We start from the raw sequence: 21,344 nt of genomic DNA, 5'->3' as shown, positions 1-21,344 counted from the left end.
TGCCTGTGGCGGAGCCAGGCTGTCCTGCATTGTGGCGTCAAGGTTTGCGCAAAACTGGCATTTCTCTAGTGCCCAAAAAACTTATGGTGAGGCCTTGGTGTGCACCAGAGTTGTTCTGTAATCCTACATGCACCTGTGCACTGATAAAGCACTAAACACCCCTAACCATTCTGACCTGATCCAGGCGATATAGGGTTTTTCCACTAGTTTAACGGCATAAACTGAACATTTCATGCTTCACATTAAAAAATTTCCACTGGTGATTGAACAGGATGCTTTTATTGTGAAGAAATAAAATGTAGGAAATGCATTTAAACCACAGAACAAACAGAGGTTAACTAGCAAATTAGCAATTTACCTGCACTAAGGATTCATCCTCATATTTTGATTACATAATTAGTATCACAATAAGTACAAAGAGGCAGTTATTGTGATTTCTTGTTAAGAAGTTGTTTAAAATTTTCCAAAATTAACAAAGTTGCCGACATAATGTGGTGAAATAACAGCTGTGGTTTAGTTTCCAAACATCGTTATATTATCAGCTGAAGATCGAGTAGGGCTCGTCCGTGCAGTAAGCTACACAGGTGACAGTGCTGCAGCGTATGAGCCTCTGCCCCTCATACACAGGCTGATAAAATGTGCAGCAATAACAAACAGGAATAGTTTTGGTACCTGTCCCCTCCTCTGTGGTGCAATGGGGGGAAAACAGTTACCTAACCGTGGACGTTCATGGCATGACAAACCACGCGCAGTGGAAAAACCAAAATCGCGATTGATTGCTGCCAATAGCTGCTTTTCACCTATCCCCCTAGCATGGTGTTTCCACTTGTAATCACCAAATGCACTGTCTTGATCATGCTTTCATTTCACGTCTGTGTAACTTCTGCTGCTTGTAAACTTTGTTTTCAGACAAAACCTCCACAGGCTGTAAGAGTTATTGAAGTCATCATATTTTGAAAATGGCATATAACCAGGAGTGTATTTTACAGAGTATTGAAGTCAGGAAGAGGCATTCTGGTCATGTGTCACATCTGACATGTTTTTAAAAATAATAAAGTTTCCACCTGAAATAAAAAAAATCTAAAATTTGCAGCCCTTATGGATTAATCCGACTTGTTTTTAACCTGTTTGACTTTTGCGTTACTTACCACGATAACTAAAAACCTCTAAACATCTTTGTCCTTCTAAATGGTCAACGAGGTCTTAATTAGACTGCTGTCCTTTCCTCACTCAGGTCACTCAGCCTGCTGGAAAGGTCTCAACTAAAGTGGAGGAGGAGAGGAAGGATGAGTCTCCAGCGTCCTGGCGTTTGGGTTTGAGGAAGACGGGCAGCTATGGAGCGCTGGCCGAGATCACTGCCACCAAGGAGGCACAGAGGGAGAAGGATACCACTGGGGTTATGCGTTCGGCCTCGAGCCCTCGCCTTTCCACATCTCTGGACAACAAAGACAAGGAGAAGGTCAGAAGGGATTGAAGCAGTTTTGGTTTGGTTTTTTTAGTAGGCGGGGTTGCGTAGATGATTCTTAATTAAAAGGTTTTGTGTTTTTTATTGTGGTAACAGAGCTTTCTTGTAGCAATACTACACAGCTCCTTTACAGCTATGTCCTGCTTGTTGTGCTGCCTGCAGGAAAAGGATAAAGGAACCCGGCTTGCCTATGTGGCTCCAACCATTCCCAGGAGACTGGCCAGTACTTCGGACATTGACGAGAAGGAAAACAGGTGAATCCCTGGAGACGCGTGGCCCTGTGCAAACATGCATTGGATTGTGTGGCTCCTGTTGCTAACTGCTGGGTGCCCCAATGCTGTGCATGGTGTGGCCTTAAGCAGCTGCTTTTTTTTTTTTTTTTTTTTTTAAATGTACAGTGATAGATTTAGTAATCAAGAAACACATTAAGGACGATTTTTAAAAATGGGAGACCTATTCCTTTAGTATACATGTTACTGTGGAAACGTGGGGTACGATTCTAGCTTGTGGTTTCCCAGGGACTCCACTGCTCTGATACGTAGCGGCTCCTACACCCGGCGACGCTGGGATGACGACCTGAAGAACAGTGAAGGAAGTGCCTCCACCATCCGAACCCCCAGCTACCAGCGCAGGTTAGCCTCGGCTGTAGTACAAACCTCTGCCACAACTTTCCACCCCAATCTCGTCGTGTCCATCATACGGGTGCCTTTCATAGCTTTGAAACCAAATTAACTGTGTAGATCATCGATAGTGAATTTATCAGTCACCTGAAGGGAAATTTGCTTTTAGTGATGTCATCAGAGATGTGTATGTACATGCTTGCATTTGCAGCAGCTGCTCTGAAAGCCATGCAAATGAGCCCAGCGCCTCTCTGTCACCGCCAAAGAGTCTTTTGCATGACTCTACTTGTCCTGTCAGGTTGCTGTGCCACTGAGATATTTTACAAGCCTCAAACAATCTAATAAATCAATTAAATAAGAAATTCTCAGGGTTGTTTGTGGCACAGAACTTGGACATGGACTTGTGCTGCATTTATATCGTATGGGAGAAATGCTGGCTGTGAGCCACTAATGAACTCAAGTTTCAAGTTGTAAAAGCTGCTTTGGAACTTGTTGTTTCTTGCGTTTCTGAGTTTCGATGTTTCCAACCAAGACATCCTCAAATCTAATTCTGAAAAGGGGGGAAATGGTGAAGATCTCCCAACAATTGGATGATTTTAGATGTATCTCATCCTTCTTTAACTCTTTAAATACAGCAAAGTATCATCCTTCTCCCAAATGAGATGAATGCACAAACAGTGTGTCAAAGCTTTAGAGTCTTAAATATGTATGTTTCTTTGTTCTCTGCGTATATATGTCTGTATGTGTGCGCCTTCACCGCTAACATGCCTCTCTCGCCCACTTGCCTGCCAACACGCTAGCACTTCCCATACGCTAGCGCTAGGGCGGAGCGGCAGCACGCGGGACGTGCCAGCCAAGTCTTCGTCAACCTCCAACTTGGACCCTAACACCTGTAATACTAAACCTTGGCAGCCACCCACCTCCCACTACCCGTCTTACAGCATTTACCGCAGGTACACCAGCCTCACCGAGGCACCACCTGTCCTCTCTCACTTTCTGCATCTCTGCTCGGCTGGAGTGACCACCTTGTGTTTTGGGTTCCCTGTTATATTAAATGTTGGAAGGCTTTTTATTTATCTGCTGGTTACAACTTTCAGTACAGTTAGAATTGTGGTTTAAAACATGATTAATGGTAATCGACTACATTTACCACCCTATAGTTGTGCATTACTCCAGTACAAGGAGAAGAACGTATTAGCATCTTCAAGTGAGTAACTGTTTGTTGTTGGGATCAGTGGCATCCCGCGTGTATGTAAATGGTCACTGAAGTTTCTCCAGACATTCATATGAAGTGTGAATGTCCCAGGAACTGTTTAAAAACACTCGTGTAAGAGGGGATTTTATTTATTTAATTAAATAGAAACATAGAAGTCATATAAAACAAAAATTTGTTTGGATGTAGCGCCATCACTGCAACTAAAAATGCCATGGTGAGACATCATCTATCCCTTCTTAACAACAATCACTGCTCCCACCTAATGTGCCTTCACCATCAATGCAGTGTAGTAAACTAGTTGGACACTAGTTGTTATACAGTGCAATGAAAAAGGAAAAAAAACCAAAATTGATAAACTCATGTCTTCCATCCTAATTATTAAAGTAAAAGTGGAAACCACGATTGGCCACAATCAAACAGCTCTACTTGCATCTCATTCCATCTTGCCGATGATTCTTTATTCCACAGCGGCTCATTCGGCAGACGACACGAGGACTTGGGCTCCTCGACCACTTCCTCCGCCACGACCACCTCCACCTCCTCATCTGTTACCTCGCCCACGGGCCATCGTGGCCTGTACTCAAGCCTGGGCTCCTCCTCCACTCGCACTGGCTCCACCAGTCTCACCAGCAGGTACAATTTATTTCTTTTCAGGTTGAGAAATTCAGCTGCAGCTGAATGAATGAATGAATGAATCTATACAGTTATCATTTGAGGTCATGCACTCTTTCTTTAAACAAGCTAGAAGGCAGCGGTAATACTGGTCAGTTTCACCACATATTCATGTATTATATTTGTATAATAGTTTGTCTTCTAATTTAGTTGATAGCCATGTCCATGATGATAAATTTACCAATTTCCAGAAGTTCCTCAAAGTTTGAACAGTTTGCCTTTATTCTCTTTATTTTCTGTATTATTACTGTAGTGGAAATTTAAACACTTTATCATGTTACTAGGTTTTGTTTATTTTGTTAAAATTCAGCAGCATAAGTGGTGGATACCAAAAGCCAGAGAGTAGTGCTTAAAAAAAAGATGGTGAGCTAACTCTCGAAGTGGTTTTATAACAAACGGTCTGACACGATCATCTGGCAGGCAAGAAAATGTATAGTAATTGGCCCTGAATTGTATATACAGGCTTAGGATTGTTGCATTTGTATTACAGCAGCTGAAAGGGAATCTGTTTAAAATGTGTGTATAAACAGGTACTGGTCAGAGGAGAGTGCAGAGAGGGAGAAGGAGAAGGAGTCGGCTGCTGTCGTCCCCACTATAAACACTGGCTCTACTACGACCACCACGTCTACCACCACTACCACTGGCACTGGCACCGAAAGACGCAGGTAAACCAAACACCTACTCAAACATCGATTTCATTAGTTTTTATTAGCTCTTTAAACTTTGTGAATTTTTTTTATCGCAATCACATCTGTCCACCAAATTTATGGTGCTGTTTAAATGTAAGGAGACTTTCAGCATTTCCATAGACTTATTTCATGAAGAAAAGCTACCATCATTTCCATTTCTGTAGGTTTGTGTTCACTCTTAGACTCTGTGCAGACATTCTGGGGAGGGAGTGAGAAAGCAGAGAGCTTGTGCTTGCATGTGTATGTTTGAGTGGGGGTCCAGTGCATGTCCTCCTGTAGCAACGCTGAAATAAGCCACCTGTCACGGTGGGAGTGGGGCCGGGCTGCTTCAGAGCCTGAACTGCTCCAGCGACTTCTCCTTATAAGGAACGTGGGCAGAAGAAGCACATTTTCCTCAAGGCCAAGACCCCATTCTGGGCTGAATGAGTTCATACTTTTGTGTGGCCAATAGAAGCGTGTTTCAGCCTGAGACGAGCGATTACTGTTTTATTTCCCAAATTGTGTTGCCTTTTGGGCATGAAGCTCGCGTACCGGAACGTTTAAACCTAAAGGTTTATCTCATTTTACAAATATAACATACGAGGAGGACATTATTTTAAAAATCCTGGCTTAGAGGGAAAATGACCAAGATTTTTTTTTTCCCTCTCTTTCTCATATCTGTTCTTTGTTGCTATATTACAAATATATATCTAGCAGACAGCAGTGATTTTTACAATAGCTGTTTTTAATTTCCCCTGTGAAAGTGAAGCATGGATGTCCTTTACTCCAGCCAAGCTACACTGCAGCTGACTGCTTCCTCAGTTAATATTAACATTTTTAATAAACTACCAGAGAAAAGAAATGTACCATTAGGTAAAAACACAAGCACAGCAATATTGTGGAGGTAAACGGATGTGTAAGGAGGATTAATGGGTTCCAGTCTTGACACTGAACAAGCCCATAGTAAAAAGAGAACCTGCTACTTTAAGTTGATACAAAGTATTAAATTGTCTTTAACACTTCACTCTAGGACTTCCCAGCGCACAGTGACAGTCTTACCTCCATCTTTATATTTAGATTTTGTGATGTGACTGCATCTTTGAAGGTTAGCAGGATCACATTAACAGGTTGACCTGTGTCACATGCATGATGATTTAGTCCAGTGTAGTCTAAATAAGAGCTGAAAACACGTCAGATGAAAGCAACGCCTGGCTCTTTACATGTAGTTTAACTGCATTTCCATTGCAAGCTTGTTTTAAGGTGGAAATAAAACACTGCTAAAGTCTTGTTTACACCTGTAAATGCCCCATGTATTTGTGTGAGCAGGTGTGTTAATACTTTATCAGCAAATCTGTACATTTGGATTAGGGCTGAACGATTATGGAAAATAATCTAATTGCGATTTTTTTTTTTTTTTTTTTTTTTTTTTTTTTTTTGCCCCAATATTGCGATTGCGATGCGATATGCGATTATTTTTTAAGGTCTTTGTCTTCTGTATTATTAAACAAAGACAAGCAATACATCATATAGTATGGCCAATACTATATTACATTAATTTTAAACTGTTCTTTCCTGGAAGACAGACCTCTGTTATGATGACATGAGGTGATGCATGAATTGATGACTGACATTTTTATTTAACTTCTTCAATCACAACAGTATATTTGAACATACACAATAGTTTATTTTTAGCTTACAAACATCTGAGCATAAAGTGCTGACAAGGAACCCTGGTGTAAACATTAAAATGAAAGTCAGTACAATGTGCAGATTGCAGAAATATACATAAAAAAAAAAATCAGTGGCTTTACCACACTCAGTTTTTCGACATCTGTGAACTACTAGACAGTCATTCAATTAAAAAATAATATTAAATAAATAAAACTAATAAATAAAAAATACACACATCTTACTGATCTCTGCAGTCAGTAACATTACACATAAAGTGCAAACATAATAGCAATTGTATAAACACACACACAAACACGCCTTTAAAGTTTAAAGGCGTGAAATTGGACGGTCTAGCCTTCTGAATCAGAAGGCTAGTTCTGATTAGCGTCACCGCTGTCTCGGTGGAGTTTAATAAACTCGGCCGTCTGCTTCTTGCTATCTAAAATATAACCAGACACTGGTGTAAATTCTCGACTGTCTCATACTTCTGTTTAATAAGTTTTCTGTTTGACGTTTAGTCAGCTGTGTGAAAACCAAGGAGGAACCCACCCGGGGGATTAATAAAGTTTTATTTTATCTAATCTAATAACTTTAATCTCAGCCAAACCGATTTACTCACGAACAAACAAAACACTGAAAAAAGCCCAACAATAACATTTTTAGGTTGTCTAAGTGACTTATATATTACGTTTAACCCGAGCAGCGAAACTCCGCGGTGATCTGAAAATGATGTGCCGGGAGTTGTGCCGTTCTCGGCCGCATCAGTAACACTCGAGCTCCCGGCTAGCTGTCGAGCTGGTGGGTAGCAGACGCCTCTGAAAACGTCGAAGCACTTTTGCAAATATGGGATATCTTGATAAACCGAGCAGATATTTGATGTTTACACAACTACTTTCTCGCCTGAAAATATGTTAAAAGTTTATTTTGTGACCCAGAAAGATTAGTATGAGTAATTTTAAAACTTAGTAGCGGCCGCCATTGTTGGAAACTGGAGTTTGGCTGGGCCGCGCTATGAATTCTGGGATATGGTATTAATTTGGACAGCCTTCGGCGCATCGCTGTGACGTAATCGGTCTACAAATGCGGCCTCAGGAGGATGCAGCCCATGAATTTGGACATGTCCAGAGTATAATCGCAGCCTTTGCGGTTAGAAAATTGCACTTGATCATGTCGCGGTATTATCGCAAATGCGATATATCGTTCAGCCCTAATTTGGATGCAATTTCTGCTGATTAGAGAGCCTATTTAGTAACCCCTGTTTCTTTAATGAATGGTAAAGCTCAATATCATGAGGGCAAGTACGAAGCATATTTAAGTAGATTCACAACTTCCCCATTCAGGTGGGGGTTTTTTTCTTCTTTTTTTCTTTTTCTTTTTTTTTTTTTTTTTTACTTCCTCTAAATATTTAACCTCTGTGTGTTTGTGTATTTTGCTTGTGTCTCTTTCAGGTCATACTTGACTCCAAAGCGAGATGAGGAGTCGGAGTCTCAGAGGAAAGCTCGCTCCAGACAGGCTCGACAGTCAAGGAGGTCCACCCAGGTTAGTTAAACCACATCACCTTAAATATGCTGAGTCCTCATCTCTTATGTTTGCAAAGGTGTATGTTCCTTTTAATGACCCTTAACCCTGTGAGCCAAAATGTCAGGCTCAACTGTGTTTTTACTGCTCCTTGGCTCTGTATGATGTCAGTAAGAGCAGATATCCTAATATGGCCATCTCAAAAAGCTCTGTTTGTGAACTCAACCCACCTGCTGTTCTAGCCTTGTGCTTACAAGGGCTAGCCAACCAGAAGAAAGTTGGTTTACCAGCAGGGGGAAGGGAGCAAAAATGCAGTGATATAACTGCACTAAGACCCAGTAAATGAGTATAACATGCTGCCTTTAAACCATTCTTTTATAATGTTATCTGTAGGAAGGGTAAATAAAATGGGAATTTGGTATTCATAGGAACATGTTTAATTTAACCTACAACTAGAGCCTCAACCAAACCACAAAAACATAACTTATGTCTCTAATCTGACCTTTTTTTTTTTTTTTTTTTTTTAATCCCCATCAGTTTTTGTTCTTAAATGTTGGTCTGAGTCTTCAGTTGTAGGAAACCTGCTTTAACATGATCAGAATAGTCACTACTGCTCAAACGGCTAATAAGCCAAATAAAGGTGGATTCCCACATCAAAACAAACTGTTAACAAATGATGACCTCTGCATGTTCCTGGTTTGTATTGTATTTCTATGGCCACAGACTGTTCAAATAAGACTTGTTATTCTTGTTGAGACAGCCCAGACTTTTATTTTTTGTTTGTGTACACAGGGCAGCTCTTGTACCAAGAGCTCATTTTACAGAATGTGAGCTTTGTCCCTGTTTTTAAAAAGAAAACTTTGCTTGGATCAGTCGACCAGTTTTTTGTTTTTTTTGAACTAATTAATTACCAATTTTGCAGCATGTATAGAATCTGCAAATATAAGACTTAATTTTTAAAAATCATCCAAGAAAGAAATTTAAAAAAGACTTTCCTTCTTTCAGGGTGTGACTCTGACTGATTTACAAGAGGCTGAGAAAACAATCGGCAGGAGTCGTACCACAAAGACTCGGGAGGAGGAGAAGGAGGAGAAAGAGAAGCAGGACAAGGAAAAGCAAGAGGAGAAGAAGGAGACTGAGACGAAGGACGATGATTACCGATACAAGTACCGCACCTACGATGAGGTACATATTTTAAATGTTTATATTGTTATAATGTATTACTGAAACGACACAATATTTTATAATAATAATTTAAATATTATAGCTAGCCTGACCTCTTCATCTTACCCTCCTCTCTCCCAGCGGTCAAGGCCTTCATCTTCTTCCACCTCCACCATTTCCTCAGTCAGCACTGCCTCCACTCCTTCCTACTCTAGCACCACTTCCTCCAGTTCTAGCTCCCTCAACAGGCCTAACAGTCTGACGGGGATAACCTCCTCCTATAGCCGTTCCTCCAGAGATACAGAAAAGGGTGAGTGTTTTTCATACCCGATACAGGTATTGAGAAGTTTTTTAAGTTGTGGTTGTGTTTGATGAGGAAAAGTCTTCAAATTTAAACTGAATGCACATAAAAGCATGGCTGTATGTGTGTGGCAGCACTACACATGTCTTCAGATCTTAAACAGTCATTGCACTCTGTCAGATTTGAATTGCTCTGTAGTAAACTGGGCAAATGGATGTTTATTAATGTTGCCTCAAGGGGATTGCTAATCCCTCCTGTTTAAAACTGTGCCATCTTTGGTGAGGTGTGCTCTCACATAAAGCCATATAGGCACAGCCCGTACGTGCCTGCCGCTGTAACTGTCTCCACTGTTTTCACATGGGCCATATGCCAAATGTTGATTTAGACCATTGACACAGGAGGGGTTTGGGTTGTCTTTTAAGTTAAGTACCTCTTCAATTAAACAAACCAATGCATGAAGTGTCCTTGGAAAATTGAAAGCAGCTGAAGGAAACTGTGACAGACTTGTGACCAAGCTTTTCCCCAAAATAGCAGGATGCCTTCTCAACAGAAAGGCCAGAGCTAGCTGATTAAGGACTGAGCTTTCAAAATAAGAGAAGACTGCAAACTTGCAGGGTGGCAGGGTAACAGTTTCACCTCACAGCATTAAAGTCCTTGTTTTGTATGCAGGCTAGGGCATGTTTTCACACACAGATGCACACAGTTCAAAAACATGCATCCGGTTATTTATTTATTTATTTTTTTTAATATGTTTGCAAGAGAAGAGATGAAATCCTCCATGGATGTAATTCTCTAGTTTTCTTTATGTGACACAATCATCATCTGTCCGATAATTGTTGACTTTCTTCTCAATGAAAGCAGAAGCAGACAAGAAGGAGGAGGAAAAGGAGGGAGAGGACAAGTCTCAGCCCCGCTCCATACGGGATCGCAGGCGGCCCCGCGAAAAGAGACGTTCCACTGGGGTGTCCTTCTGGAGTCAGGATGTAAGAGATTTGCACACTGTGCAAAGCTTTCTCTTTAGAGCTCAGTTTTTGAAGTGGTCATCGCACTCTTTGTGAAGTGCACGTTTCTTTGATCATTTGGATGGCCCAAAGCAGCACCTAACCTTCATATCTTTTTAAATTCCAGGGTGATGAAAATGACCCCGATCAACAGTCGGACTCGGAGGAGGGCAACGCCAAGGGAGAGCCACAGGTAACTCGGGTCATAGGAGAGAAAGTAGATTAAACTGACTAAAGGAGAAGCCCTCCAGCCTCCATCCCTCTTCTCCTTGTATCCCGTGACGTCTATTTCATCTTTTGCATTTATTTACTATTCTGGTCCTTCCTCGCCTCATCTCATGTAGTTAAGGCCAAGGAAGTGGACTAGTCTTTGATATTCATTACTCTGTGCTGTACAGCTATGATTTCCTCTCCTACCGCTTATCTTTTCTTTTTCTTTTTTTGGACTCCTGCCTTTGAATTTCTTATTGTCCTCCCCCTTTCCACCTTCCGGTGATTGTCTGGTGTATGAGGGTGACCTTGCAAACCAAAGGCTCACTCGGCAACAGATCAGTGGGCTTTTAAAACATGTAGAAGCACAAAAGGAAGGAAATGCAGGTCTTTTATAGGCAGAACACACACTTAAATGACATGCTGAGGTTTCCCAAGTTTAAATTTGAGCCCTTTTTTTTTTTTTTTTTTTTTTTTCTCCCCCCCCCCTCCACAAATGAAGTCAGAATTTCAGCTTAAAACGAACAAGAAATAACATGTAAGAATTTTCCTAAAGGCTTCTGGTGACATAAACATAAAAAAGCAGTGGAATCCAGTGCATTCATACTGTCTTTAGAAGCCACAGAGAGGGCAGCTTTGTGAAAATATTGTTGGCTGGGTGCACTTCCTGTTTGGATGGGAGTGTCTTTTGAAGCATAATGGAGAACACACAGTTTTCCTTTGAGTACAGAGATCCTGGGGATGAGAGAGAGAGACAACAGCTATTTACCATCACTTCCTTTAGGACAGTAAACAGGGTGGACCAAATCGGAAAGGAGCCCTTATCCAGAAATGTACAGGAAAAACTCTTTCATTCCAGCTCGTCTCTCTTGATTACAGGCATAAAAATGTATTTTTGAGCTGAGTTTGCAAATATTTTTTAAGTTTAAGCTCATCTAAGGTCATCCTGATAAATGTTGGTACTGAAACAAAATGCTTGGTTGATTCCTAATCAGTAGATAAGATGCTAAAGACATCATTTAAAAACAAAAAACAGCCAATTTGATTCCAGAGTCTGTCTTCAAAGTTAAGTACCTCTTCAATTAAACAAACCAATGCATGAAGTGTCCTTGGAAAATTGAAAGCAGCTGAAGGAAACTGTGACAGACTTGTGACCAAGCTTTTCCCCAAAATAGCAGGATGCCTTCTCAACAGAAAGGCCAGAGCTAGCTGAGCTAGCTGCAAAGTCTTTCTCCAGTTGCTCCTTGAATAATGTTGAGCTAGCTCTACAGCTTTTATCTCACACCACCACCACCACCACCAGAAGCACTCTCAGGAAAACCCAGAGTGTAGCATTGTTGTGTCACCACACTCTCTCTGCCTCCAGAAGGAGACTGCAATTTTTAAAATAGCTGGAAGACCAACCCCTCAACCTGACCTTCCCATCTGATGTCTGGCTCCATTCTCATGGCTGTGGCACTACACAAGCACAGCAGACCTAGAGGCACAGTGCAGGCACCTCAAGGCTGTAGCTGGCCTGTCAGCTGTTAGTTGTTACTGTGTCTGCATGTGCATGCAGAGCAGCTGGGAGTGAAAGTCGGGTGCTGTAGTCTAAATAACTGGTTCCATCCTACTGTTTAGTGTTTTCGTTTTTCTTTTTCTTCTTTTCTTTTGAAACCCTCTATCAGAGTTGAATCTTCTAGTATTTTAGCATTTTTTCCAAGTGTAGCGACTGAAAACATCATATGGCAGAATAAACTGCTTTCTAACTTTTTGTTTTGTTTTTCTTTCTTACAGAGTGACCGATTGTTCAGGTAGGTTTTCCCCTCCAACATGTTATGTTCCTTTTTTTGTGTTTGTGTGTTTGTGTTTTAAACAAATGCCTGTCATTACTGTTGCAGGAATGAGAGCACTTCATCCTTAGAGCGTAATGACACTCTTTTTACCCGTAGCTACGGTGAAAGTCGAAGGCCGTATTCTAGCCGACTGGATAAAGATGACGCCACTGACTACAAGAAGGTATTTATTTTCAAAAGAACTCAAACTCGTAAACAAAGTATTGTACAAAAGTCTTGAGACATCCTTCATTTCTTTACATTTTGCTTCCAAGGAGTGAGGCCTAATAGTAATAATAATAATCTTAAGACTTTAGCACAGTACTGTTAAATAAATAATAAAAAATATCTATAGCACCTTTCTAGACAGAATCACAAAGTGCTGCACATGAGATGACAAATACTAAAAAAAAGTAAAACGGACAATATAAAACAGGCAAAAAATTAACCAAAAACAGTTTTAAAAAGGTGAGTTTTGAGTTGTTTTTTTAAAAACAACTACAGAGTCCAGGGTTCTTAATTTATGAGGGAGAGCGTTCCAGAGTCTCGGGGCCACAGTGGCAAAAGCTCTTTCACCCTTAGTTCTCAGTCTGTTTTATAGCAAGTAAGCCCTGATCAGATAACCTCAGGGACCTGCTAGGGGCATAGGGCTGTAGTAGATCAGAGATGTAGGATGGTGCCGGTCTATGCAAGGCTTTGGATGTCAAGACCAGGATCTTAAAATGTACTCTAAATTCAACAGGAAGCCAGTGTACTGAATACTTGGCGCATTTTGTCAACAGCCTAGCTGCAGCATTTTGCACAACCTGCAGACGATCCAGAGAACCTTTGCTTAGACACATAAACAACGAGTTACAATAGTCCAAACATGAGGAAATAAATGCATGTATAGCAATCTCCAGTTCACAGCGAGATAAAATGGGGCTTAACTTAGCCACATTTCTTAAATTATAAAAACAAGACAGAACCAGAGATTTCACATGCCCATCCAATGTAAGACTTGAGTCAAAAGTGATACCTAAATTCCCGATAGAGGATTTAAGATACACTGAGAGAGGACCAAGGCTTTCACTATCTGGGATAAAAATATGTCCGGAGTGCATATGCGGACTTCAGTTTTACCAATGTTCCAACATTTGATGGAATCTAAGCAGTCATTCAGAAGCTAAAGCTTAGATAAATCCTGGGGTTTAAAAGAGATGTACAACGGAATATCATCAGCATAACGGTGATAAGGAATGTCCTCAAAAGAGCCCATTATATGCTGGGAAGAAGATGTATTAAGAACAATAAAGGCCCCAAAACCGAACCCTGAGGGACACCGCAAGTGAGGGAGGTTGAGGATGACCTAAAATCGGAGACCACCACAGAAAAATATCGGTGATGTAGATATGAGGAGAATCACTCTAAGGCAGTTCCAGATACACCAACCCTGTGTTTAAGCCTTTCAAGGAGGATGTGGTGGTCAACAGTGTCAAAAATTTGTAATTGCCTAAACCGGCAGATGGTAGAGTAATAAAACCTTGCCTCAAGCCCAAATTTATTCTAATTAAAAGTAAAATGAATTATGTAAAAATGCATTTTAGTTAACTGACTAAACAAGAATAAAAATAAATGTAACACAGGTTTTTGCTTTGGAAACACAAAGGAATATTTTTAACACAGTGAGCTTTAGCAGGGTCTTTGTGCATATTTGAGTCTGGGATGTCTGCGCGTCTCTGAGGTTTGGTTTTGTAAACAAAAACTTTTTTTAAAAGCTTAAAACTAAACAGAAAAACAAGCTAAAAATGCAAACCAAAGCTTATGTATGTGCCCCATTTCTCAGTGGGTAGGCCAGTCTCAACAAATCTTTGATTATAAATAGTTTGACTGCTGCACTTTCTGACTGTTGGATCTGATTGGTCCTCTCTTCAGCTCTACGAGCAAACATTAGCTGACAACGAGAAGTTGAAGGCTCAGTTACGTGACACAGACCTGGAGCTGGCAGACTTGAAGTTACAACTAGAGAAGGCCACACAGGTATAGAGAAGCACTTCATGGGATGGCTAAACATCCTGATGGGATTGTAAAGGTTTCTGACACAGTTTTGTTTCCCATTGCAGAGGCAGGAACGCTACGCTGACCGATCACAGCTTGAGATGGAGAAAAGGGTAATGAGCTAGTGTAATAACCCACTTCTGTTGCAAATGTCCCTATTTTATTTTAAATTAACACATTTACTAAAAACATGTATAACTTGTGTGTCTCAGACTAAATATAGTTTATTTCAGTTACTTTGGTTAAACATCCCAGTAACACTGCCCCAATGGGTTTATGTCTGAAGGTAACAAGCAGGCCCCAATATCATCTGGGTGGTGGTATGATCTTACCCTGAGTTTTTGTGTTAGTCTCCTCTTTGCTGCTGGCTGTCGTCTCTCACGTAGCTGAGGGTCAAAGGGAAGCCCGCCCTCCTTCCACGCCACCCAGAACACTGCAACCTTCTTTATTCACCTGTTTATTGAACCTCAGAGGCAGCGTGTGGTCACCACTTCTCAAGACTGCTTATTTTTGTTTTTCCAGTGTGTGAAAGTGTGTGAAATTACCTCAGTTTCTGTAGAAAGTTGAATAATTGCAGGCTGTTAAATTGCTGTTATATAAAAACGTGTGCATGTGTGTTTTCACCCTTTCTGTAATGGCTTTGGCATCTTCAGCTGCAGCTCCTGTAGCCACATCATCCATTATTTTTAAGCCCATGCTTTAATCTAAGCAACATTTTGTCATCATACAAGTCATTCTTTCCTTGTCGCCTTTTACATTATAGGATTGTCTTTTGGGTTTAAAGACATTTGACATCCTTGCCCATGAATCATTTCATTAGCTATAACCATCAAACACAACCTCTAAACATCTTCATCCCTGTTTCTCGACTCATTCCAGTCTTTAGACGGCTTTAAATGAATTGAATGTATAAGTTTGAACTGGCTGCCGCTTGCAGATGCCTCACTAGATAAGCTTGTGTTCAAGCGTGCCCTGTCACCACTACATCCCGACCATCTCCTACACCTCTCCTTCCATGCCTGCACTGGAGTGTTTATTTTGTGTCGTGGTTCAGATTTAATCTGCTTTCCTCCACCCAACAGGAAAGAAGAGCTCTAGAAAGGAAGATTTCTGAGATGGAGGAGGAACTTAAGGTACCCAGCACACACATACTGAATTAAAAAATTGTAAATGGCATATTATATACCTAATCAGATAATTTTGACAGACAGTAACACTGCTACACTTGCCGCTCAGAGTATTTGGGTCCAGGTACCCCTCACACAGGGGAGGTAATCTTACTCTTTTAACTAGTTTAGACTTAGCATCACTTGACAAGTAGCTAAACATTACCAAATGTGTCAGAGGACTCTTTGGTGAAGCCTTTGAGAACCACTGTAAGCTAATAGAAGTCATGAATCGAAATTGACAATTCTTTCTTGAATATATGGCAGGTAATTAAAAAAAAAAGAAAAAAAAAAAAGAGTAACTTGGAGTCACCAGCTTTGTTTATCATATATAGGGATGATAAATGATGACAGACTCTGAAATAGGATACTTATTTTTTATTTCTATTTTTTATTTTTGCATAAGATTTTTTTTTTTGTATCCCTGGAAATAAAACAGGGAAAATATCAAAGTCAAACTAGACTGTTAGCTGTTACTTTAAACATTAGTCGCAGTGCATCCCTCTTTGTGTAGCTTCTTAGTCTCGCTCATACTAAAACACCTCACTCTTGGCATATTAAATGAATAATTAAAAATATATATTAATCTTAGGCACAGTTGTGTTTAGGTTTTTATATTTGGACCGGCACAGTTAACCACCTCTGTCTCCATTTGTACACCTGCTAATCTCACCTTCTGCTCTTCAGGGCACATCTGAGGTCAGCTGCTGTAATATTTGTCCACTGTTAACATTTAAGGATGATTAATTAAGTATTTCTTTTTGGGAAAATGTTTTTTAGCTAAGAAAAGAGGAAATCTATTAAACCGTAGCAAGCATGTGTTCTCCATCACTGTGATAACAAAGTGTTTATTTTTAGGGCTTAGCCAGCTGGCCGATCTTATCAGTGTCACTTTTCCATTCTGTCGACAAGCATCAAGCTGAACCTCTTAATCATTCCTTCAATTTCCAAAATCTGTCCCCATTTTCTAACAGTCTTCCTTTTCTGTTTTCCCCCTTTGTCCTTCTCTCGGCCCCTCTTCTCTATTAATTTATATTGTCCTGTCTTTCATTAATCCTTTCTCTCTTGATTTCTGTCTCCTCAAACATGTTTCCTCTCCTGCCACTCTCGCCCCGTCCCTCCTCCTCTTTCTTTGTTCTTTCTGTGTTGTGTTTGGTTTTTTCTTTTCTTTTTTCCCTCCTGCAGAACCTCCCCCAGGTAAAGCAGGTTCAGGCCCTACGCCAGGTTAAGGAGCGGCTGCAGGCTGAGAACCGGGCCCTGGCCCGTGTGGTGGCAAAGCTCTCGCAGTCGGCCTGCAGCCAGCTGCCCACCGTCGACCTCTAAGCCACGTCCGTCTGTCCACCACCATCTCCTGCTTCTTCTTCTCTCTTTTTCCTCTTCTGCTTCTTCTTCTCCTCCTTGTCCCCTCCCCCCTTGCAACCCCATTCTTCTCATGCTCCATTCGTGCTCTGCCCCGCACCCATAGACAGGCAGGTGTCCAGCCGTCCAGCAATCACTGGTTTTGAAAAACAACTCTTTCTGCCCCCCTCTGCCTCCCCAGAGCTTTTTGTTTTCAGAGTGGGGAGGGTGTCTTTCTTTGGTTTTCACAGCAGGACACTATCCTTTTGCAGTACACGCCTGTCAGGTGGTTTCCACACCTCTAAAACGCATTAAAACATTATCCTAAATATTTCAAATAACATCTGAATGATAACGGAATAAAGCAAAGCTCAGGTAAGTGTTTGCGGGTTGACAGGTCTGACTGTACTGTGAAGGAAAGTGTCCTCTTTGAAGTTTCTACTTGTGGTAATTACTTCAGGGGGAGCTCAGTAGTTCTGTTTGGCTTGTTTTGGCTTCTTTGCATGAAGTGGCTTCCTATGGCATCAACTCTTTGGACCCAAACCTTCAGAGACCAAACCCACCTTATCCTCCCCTCCTTTTCTGTTGAGTTTACCAAATGACATCAACAAATATTTAAGATTAATGCATACACGTATGGTTTTACCTTGGACTTGTACACAATATAGTGTGTTCAGTGTCATGAGTTAAACAAGCAGTCAGTCCTTATATGAAATCAAGCAGGTCTCTGGGGCAGTCTCCTCTAAACACTGTAGAACATGTCTTACGCCCTTGTACGAATATTTTTAAGTCATTTATTTAATAAGCTAATCATATTGAAAGCATGCTGCTGTCCAAATAGGAACTTTTCAAGTCTTTATTGTGCTTTTATGGGAGATATTTAAACTTTACATCTGACAGCCAGTTCCAGGATTTTATCAATTATGGGGCAAGAGAAAGTCTGGCTTACTTACTACAGCTCATTCAGCTCTGTGTTGCTGCCTGTAATGCATTAATATGCACATGTTTAAAAGAATGTGTTCTGAAGTTCAGTAGATGTCATAAAGAAGAGGAAACTGATGCATAATCTGGCTTTAGTTAAGTTAAACTCTCAAATTTGAGTTGTGATCACAAAGTTTTGCATCTCTGCCTGTTGCAAATTTAAAACTTTACCTGATTTAAATTTGGCACATCCTCCTCTTCAGGGTCATCTCGTTGTGCAGCCCTGCACCGCTTGTGGAGCAGCTGCTTTTTAGATCGCTCTCTAAAAATCTCATTCTGACCACTTGCGTGTGTGTGTTCGTGGCAATGTGGAAGTTGCATTGCATTTTGAAGAAGAGTTTAAAAAAAAAAAGAGCCAGGCCACCAAGCTGAGTGAGCGGTGTTGGAAGATTAGCACGCGATGACACGTTCCACAGTTCAGGCTGTTTGCCAGCATGCTACAGTAGAGCTGGGCGATATGAGATTTTTTCATATCACGATATGTTTTTTTTCATTTCAGGCGATAACGATAACTATCACGATATAAGCCAAATAACTATATTTGTAAGATTTAAATGTGCCGTTGCTCATAAGTAAAATGTGAAATAATCAGCAGCTTGTTTTTATTTAAATATTTATTTCCCATAATAAGTTCAACAGGGTAGATGTACTTAAGGAACATGAGACTTTTTCAGATAGATAAAGGCAAATATTGCAAACTACACAAGGCAGCCACTAAAGCGTTTAAGTTTCAAAATAGAACAAACGAAACAGACTACTAAATTGTCAATTCCACTTAGAAACAAAATATTAATTCTAAAAATAAATCTTAGTCAGTTTTGTCTGTTCTTCTGTAAAACAAACTAACTTTTGTCAATATCAAATAAACTGAGAACTAAAAGGAAATTCTCAATCTCTCCTTGTTGTATAGCTGAGCTTTTCAAACAGTTTTAACAGTTACTTTAGTCTGACAAAAGCCGAATGACGAATTAGCGCTTCCAGTCAGAGACTGAGGCTACGTCCACACGTACACGGGTATTTTTGAAAACGGAGATTTTCCGTTTTCGTTTTAAAAATAATCCCGTCCACACATAAAGGCAGAAATGAAGGAAAACGCTGCTATGAACATGCCAAAGCAGCAGGTGGCGCTAGATTCCTAACCGTGCAGAAATGTTGGCCAATCAGAAGTCTAGAAGCCTCGGTGGGAAAAAGTAAACAAAGCTGGGGCACAGAAGCAGACCCGAGTCGTATGTGTGGACGGACAGTAACTGTGTGTATATGTAAGCATTTAAACACTGCAGAGTAGAATTAACAGTATTGTAGAAATTCATTTCACCGAAACAATAACGTGGCGCACAGTGTGACGCATGCACCAGTTTATTGTATTTCCAGACTTGCTTTCGGCACAATTTACAGTGCACGCTACTCTGTTTTTTGTCAGACTTGAAATAGCTGAAATACCTTCACACTACGGAACTTCTATGGCTCTTCCGTTCGACAATCTCTCCGGCATTGCAACCATCATCTGTTTTCTCTTCGGTCACGCTCGGTTGATTTTTCTAGTCGGCACACTCATTTCCTCCATTACGCGCTGGCTCCATTACCCGCTAGTGATGGGTCGTTCGCGAACGAAATGGCTCTTAGAGCCGGTTCTTTGACGTGAACGACGCGAGCCGGCTCCTTATCGCGAGCCGTCACGTGTTTTTTTTTTTCTTTCTCTCACCCTCTCTCTCTCTCTCGCACTTTTTTTCGCTTCACTCTGCACGCGAGCCTTGTGCTTTACGCTGGGCAGAGGGGGGAGGGGCGGTAGTTACACTCACTAGCACAGGAACAGAGCCAGAGGGAGAGAAAGAGAGCCAGGGAGAACAACGTCACATTAGAAAGGTATAGTAATCATCCACAACTATTTTACGTTGCAGATGATAAAGGATTCAGAAAGTTTATTCATGCAGGCCCATATGACAGAGAATATGCATGTTCTTTTTGTTTTAATATTATAATTTATATTTAATTGTGTTGTGGTTTGCAGTGTTGTTTTCACTTTAAATTTGTAAAAGGAAAAAGCTGAAAATTTAAATAGTTAAAAGTTGAAATGTAAATAGTTGATTTTTGTATTATATGATTTATTTATTACATTTTATGTGGAGTGAATAAATAAAAGTATATTTACGGTGGCCCCTAGAGACAAAGCACATACAAACTTTCAAATCACGTACGAACTCTGAAGCACATAAAAACTCAAAACACGTACAAAAGACAACAGAATTGCTCCAGGATGCTGGGCGCAGTGTTGAGCTTTTGTTATCTTGTGGCTACACAAGCCAGCAAGTACCAACGACCGGATTTGGTGTGTGGTAGTAACAGGTAAATGAACTTTTTTTAAAATTATTTGAATATATATGAGTGCCTGTGTATAAATACACAAACAATACACACATGCTTTCAATTGTAATTTAAGTGATCTAGTAGCTCTGCTTTGGAAGTTCAGTTCATGCTAGAAATGTGTTTTGGAGTTTGTACGTGTTTTGTCTCTAGGGGCCACCGCATATATTTATATATAAACATATATAAATAAAACCACTTTTTTTTTACATTAGTAATTCCTTTTGTGCATAATTTTATATTATTGTTAATAATAAATAAATTAAAGCAACAAAACAACCTGAAGAGCCGGTTCGGAGCCGAAAGAGCCGGCTCTTTTTAGTGAGCCGAACCGAAAGAGCCGGTTCTCTAAAAAGAGCCGGAAATCCCATCACTATTACCCGCTGGCTGCTTCCCAAACAAACACACGTGTGGCTTGGCACTTGTGCTGTACGTAACAAGTCACGCGACGTGACGCTGCGGCTGTGATTGGTTCGGCTCTGCGCTACTTAATTTGGATTGGCTGACCTTTTTTTTTTTGAGGACAAGAGCGGCGAAGTCTATCGCGATAGCTTAATTTCTCTATCGAGTAAAAGTTATATCGCGATACATATCGTTATCGTTCTATCGCCCAGCTCTATGCTACAGTAAGAACCCATATTAAAAGTTAGACAGTGTCACAAAGAAGTAGCATCTTCAGTCGATGCAAGAAGCCCCAGCAGCTTTAACTGCCAGTGATGATCCTCTCTGTGAAAGTTTGAGACAGAAATCAGTGTTTTCTGTCTGCACAACTTTGGGGTAAAAATCTCAATAAAATCTGAGGCGTACGTTGTCAGAACAGGATCTTCATGAAGCGGTCTTAAACTGGCTGCCGTGCTGGAGATGAGGCAGAGGTGCACAAGTAGACAGCTTTGAAGGCGAGATCAGCTGGAATCTGTGCGTTTAAAGAGTGTTTTTCGACTCGCGTGTTCTTAATGCAGCCGTTCACACAGACTGCAATTTTTAAACAGATCTGACCAATCAGATCACTGCATTTGGCAACAAGTCTGCATGATTCTGAGCTAGGGAATAATTTTCTGCAGACGATGAGCATGTGTATAATGGCCTTAAGTCAGGAACATTAACGTTAAACATTTTAACAGATTTGCACTTGATCAGATGT

At 40.7% G+C, this 21,344-nt stretch overlaps 1 protein-coding gene across 9 annotated transcripts in view; it reads left to right on the top strand.

Moving 5' to 3' along the window:
• The window catches only part of ppp1r12a (protein phosphatase 1, regulatory subunit 12A), a 63,694-nt gene that overhangs the window by 39,972 nt on the left and 2,378 nt on the right, over positions 1–21,344 (top strand). For 3 of the 9 annotated variants that reach the window (XM_082510200.1, XM_082510202.1, XM_082510198.1), the window contains exons 10-25: positions 1,235–1,459; positions 1,628–1,719; positions 1,984–2,097; positions 2,886–3,038; positions 3,770–3,934; positions 4,504–4,638; positions 7,761–7,851; positions 8,836–9,015; positions 9,136–9,304; positions 10,154–10,278; positions 10,424–10,489; positions 12,283–12,299; positions 12,387–12,504; positions 14,235–14,339; positions 14,423–14,470; positions 15,440–15,490. In XM_082510200.1, coding sequence (XP_082366326.1) covers positions 1,235–1,459; positions 1,628–1,719; positions 1,984–2,097; positions 2,886–3,038; positions 3,770–3,934; positions 4,504–4,638; positions 7,761–7,851; positions 8,836–9,015; positions 9,136–9,304; positions 10,154–10,278; positions 10,424–10,489; positions 12,283–12,299; positions 12,387–12,504; positions 14,235–14,339; positions 14,423–14,470; positions 15,440–15,490 — 1,854 coding nt within the window. Of the gene's footprint in view, positions 1–1,234; positions 1,460–1,627; positions 1,720–1,983; positions 2,098–2,885; positions 3,039–3,769; positions 3,935–4,503; positions 4,639–7,760; positions 7,852–8,835; positions 9,016–9,135; positions 9,305–10,153; positions 10,279–10,423; positions 10,490–12,282; positions 12,300–12,386; positions 12,505–14,234; positions 14,340–14,422; positions 14,471–14,643; positions 14,678–15,439; positions 15,491–21,344 lie in introns of all 9 variants that reach the window. The other 6 variants (XM_082510201.1, XM_082510199.1, XM_082510204.1 and 3 more) reach the window with 5 other exon arrangements.

This window comes from Aulonocara stuartgranti (genome assembly GCF_965226115.1).
Source record: "Aulonocara stuartgranti genome assembly, chromosome: 17".
Lineage (NCBI taxonomy): Eukaryota > Metazoa > Chordata > Actinopteri > Cichliformes > Cichlidae > Aulonocara > Aulonocara stuartgranti.
Note: the sequence above shows the minus strand (reverse complement) of the source record. Positions and strands in the feature narration are given on the sequence as shown.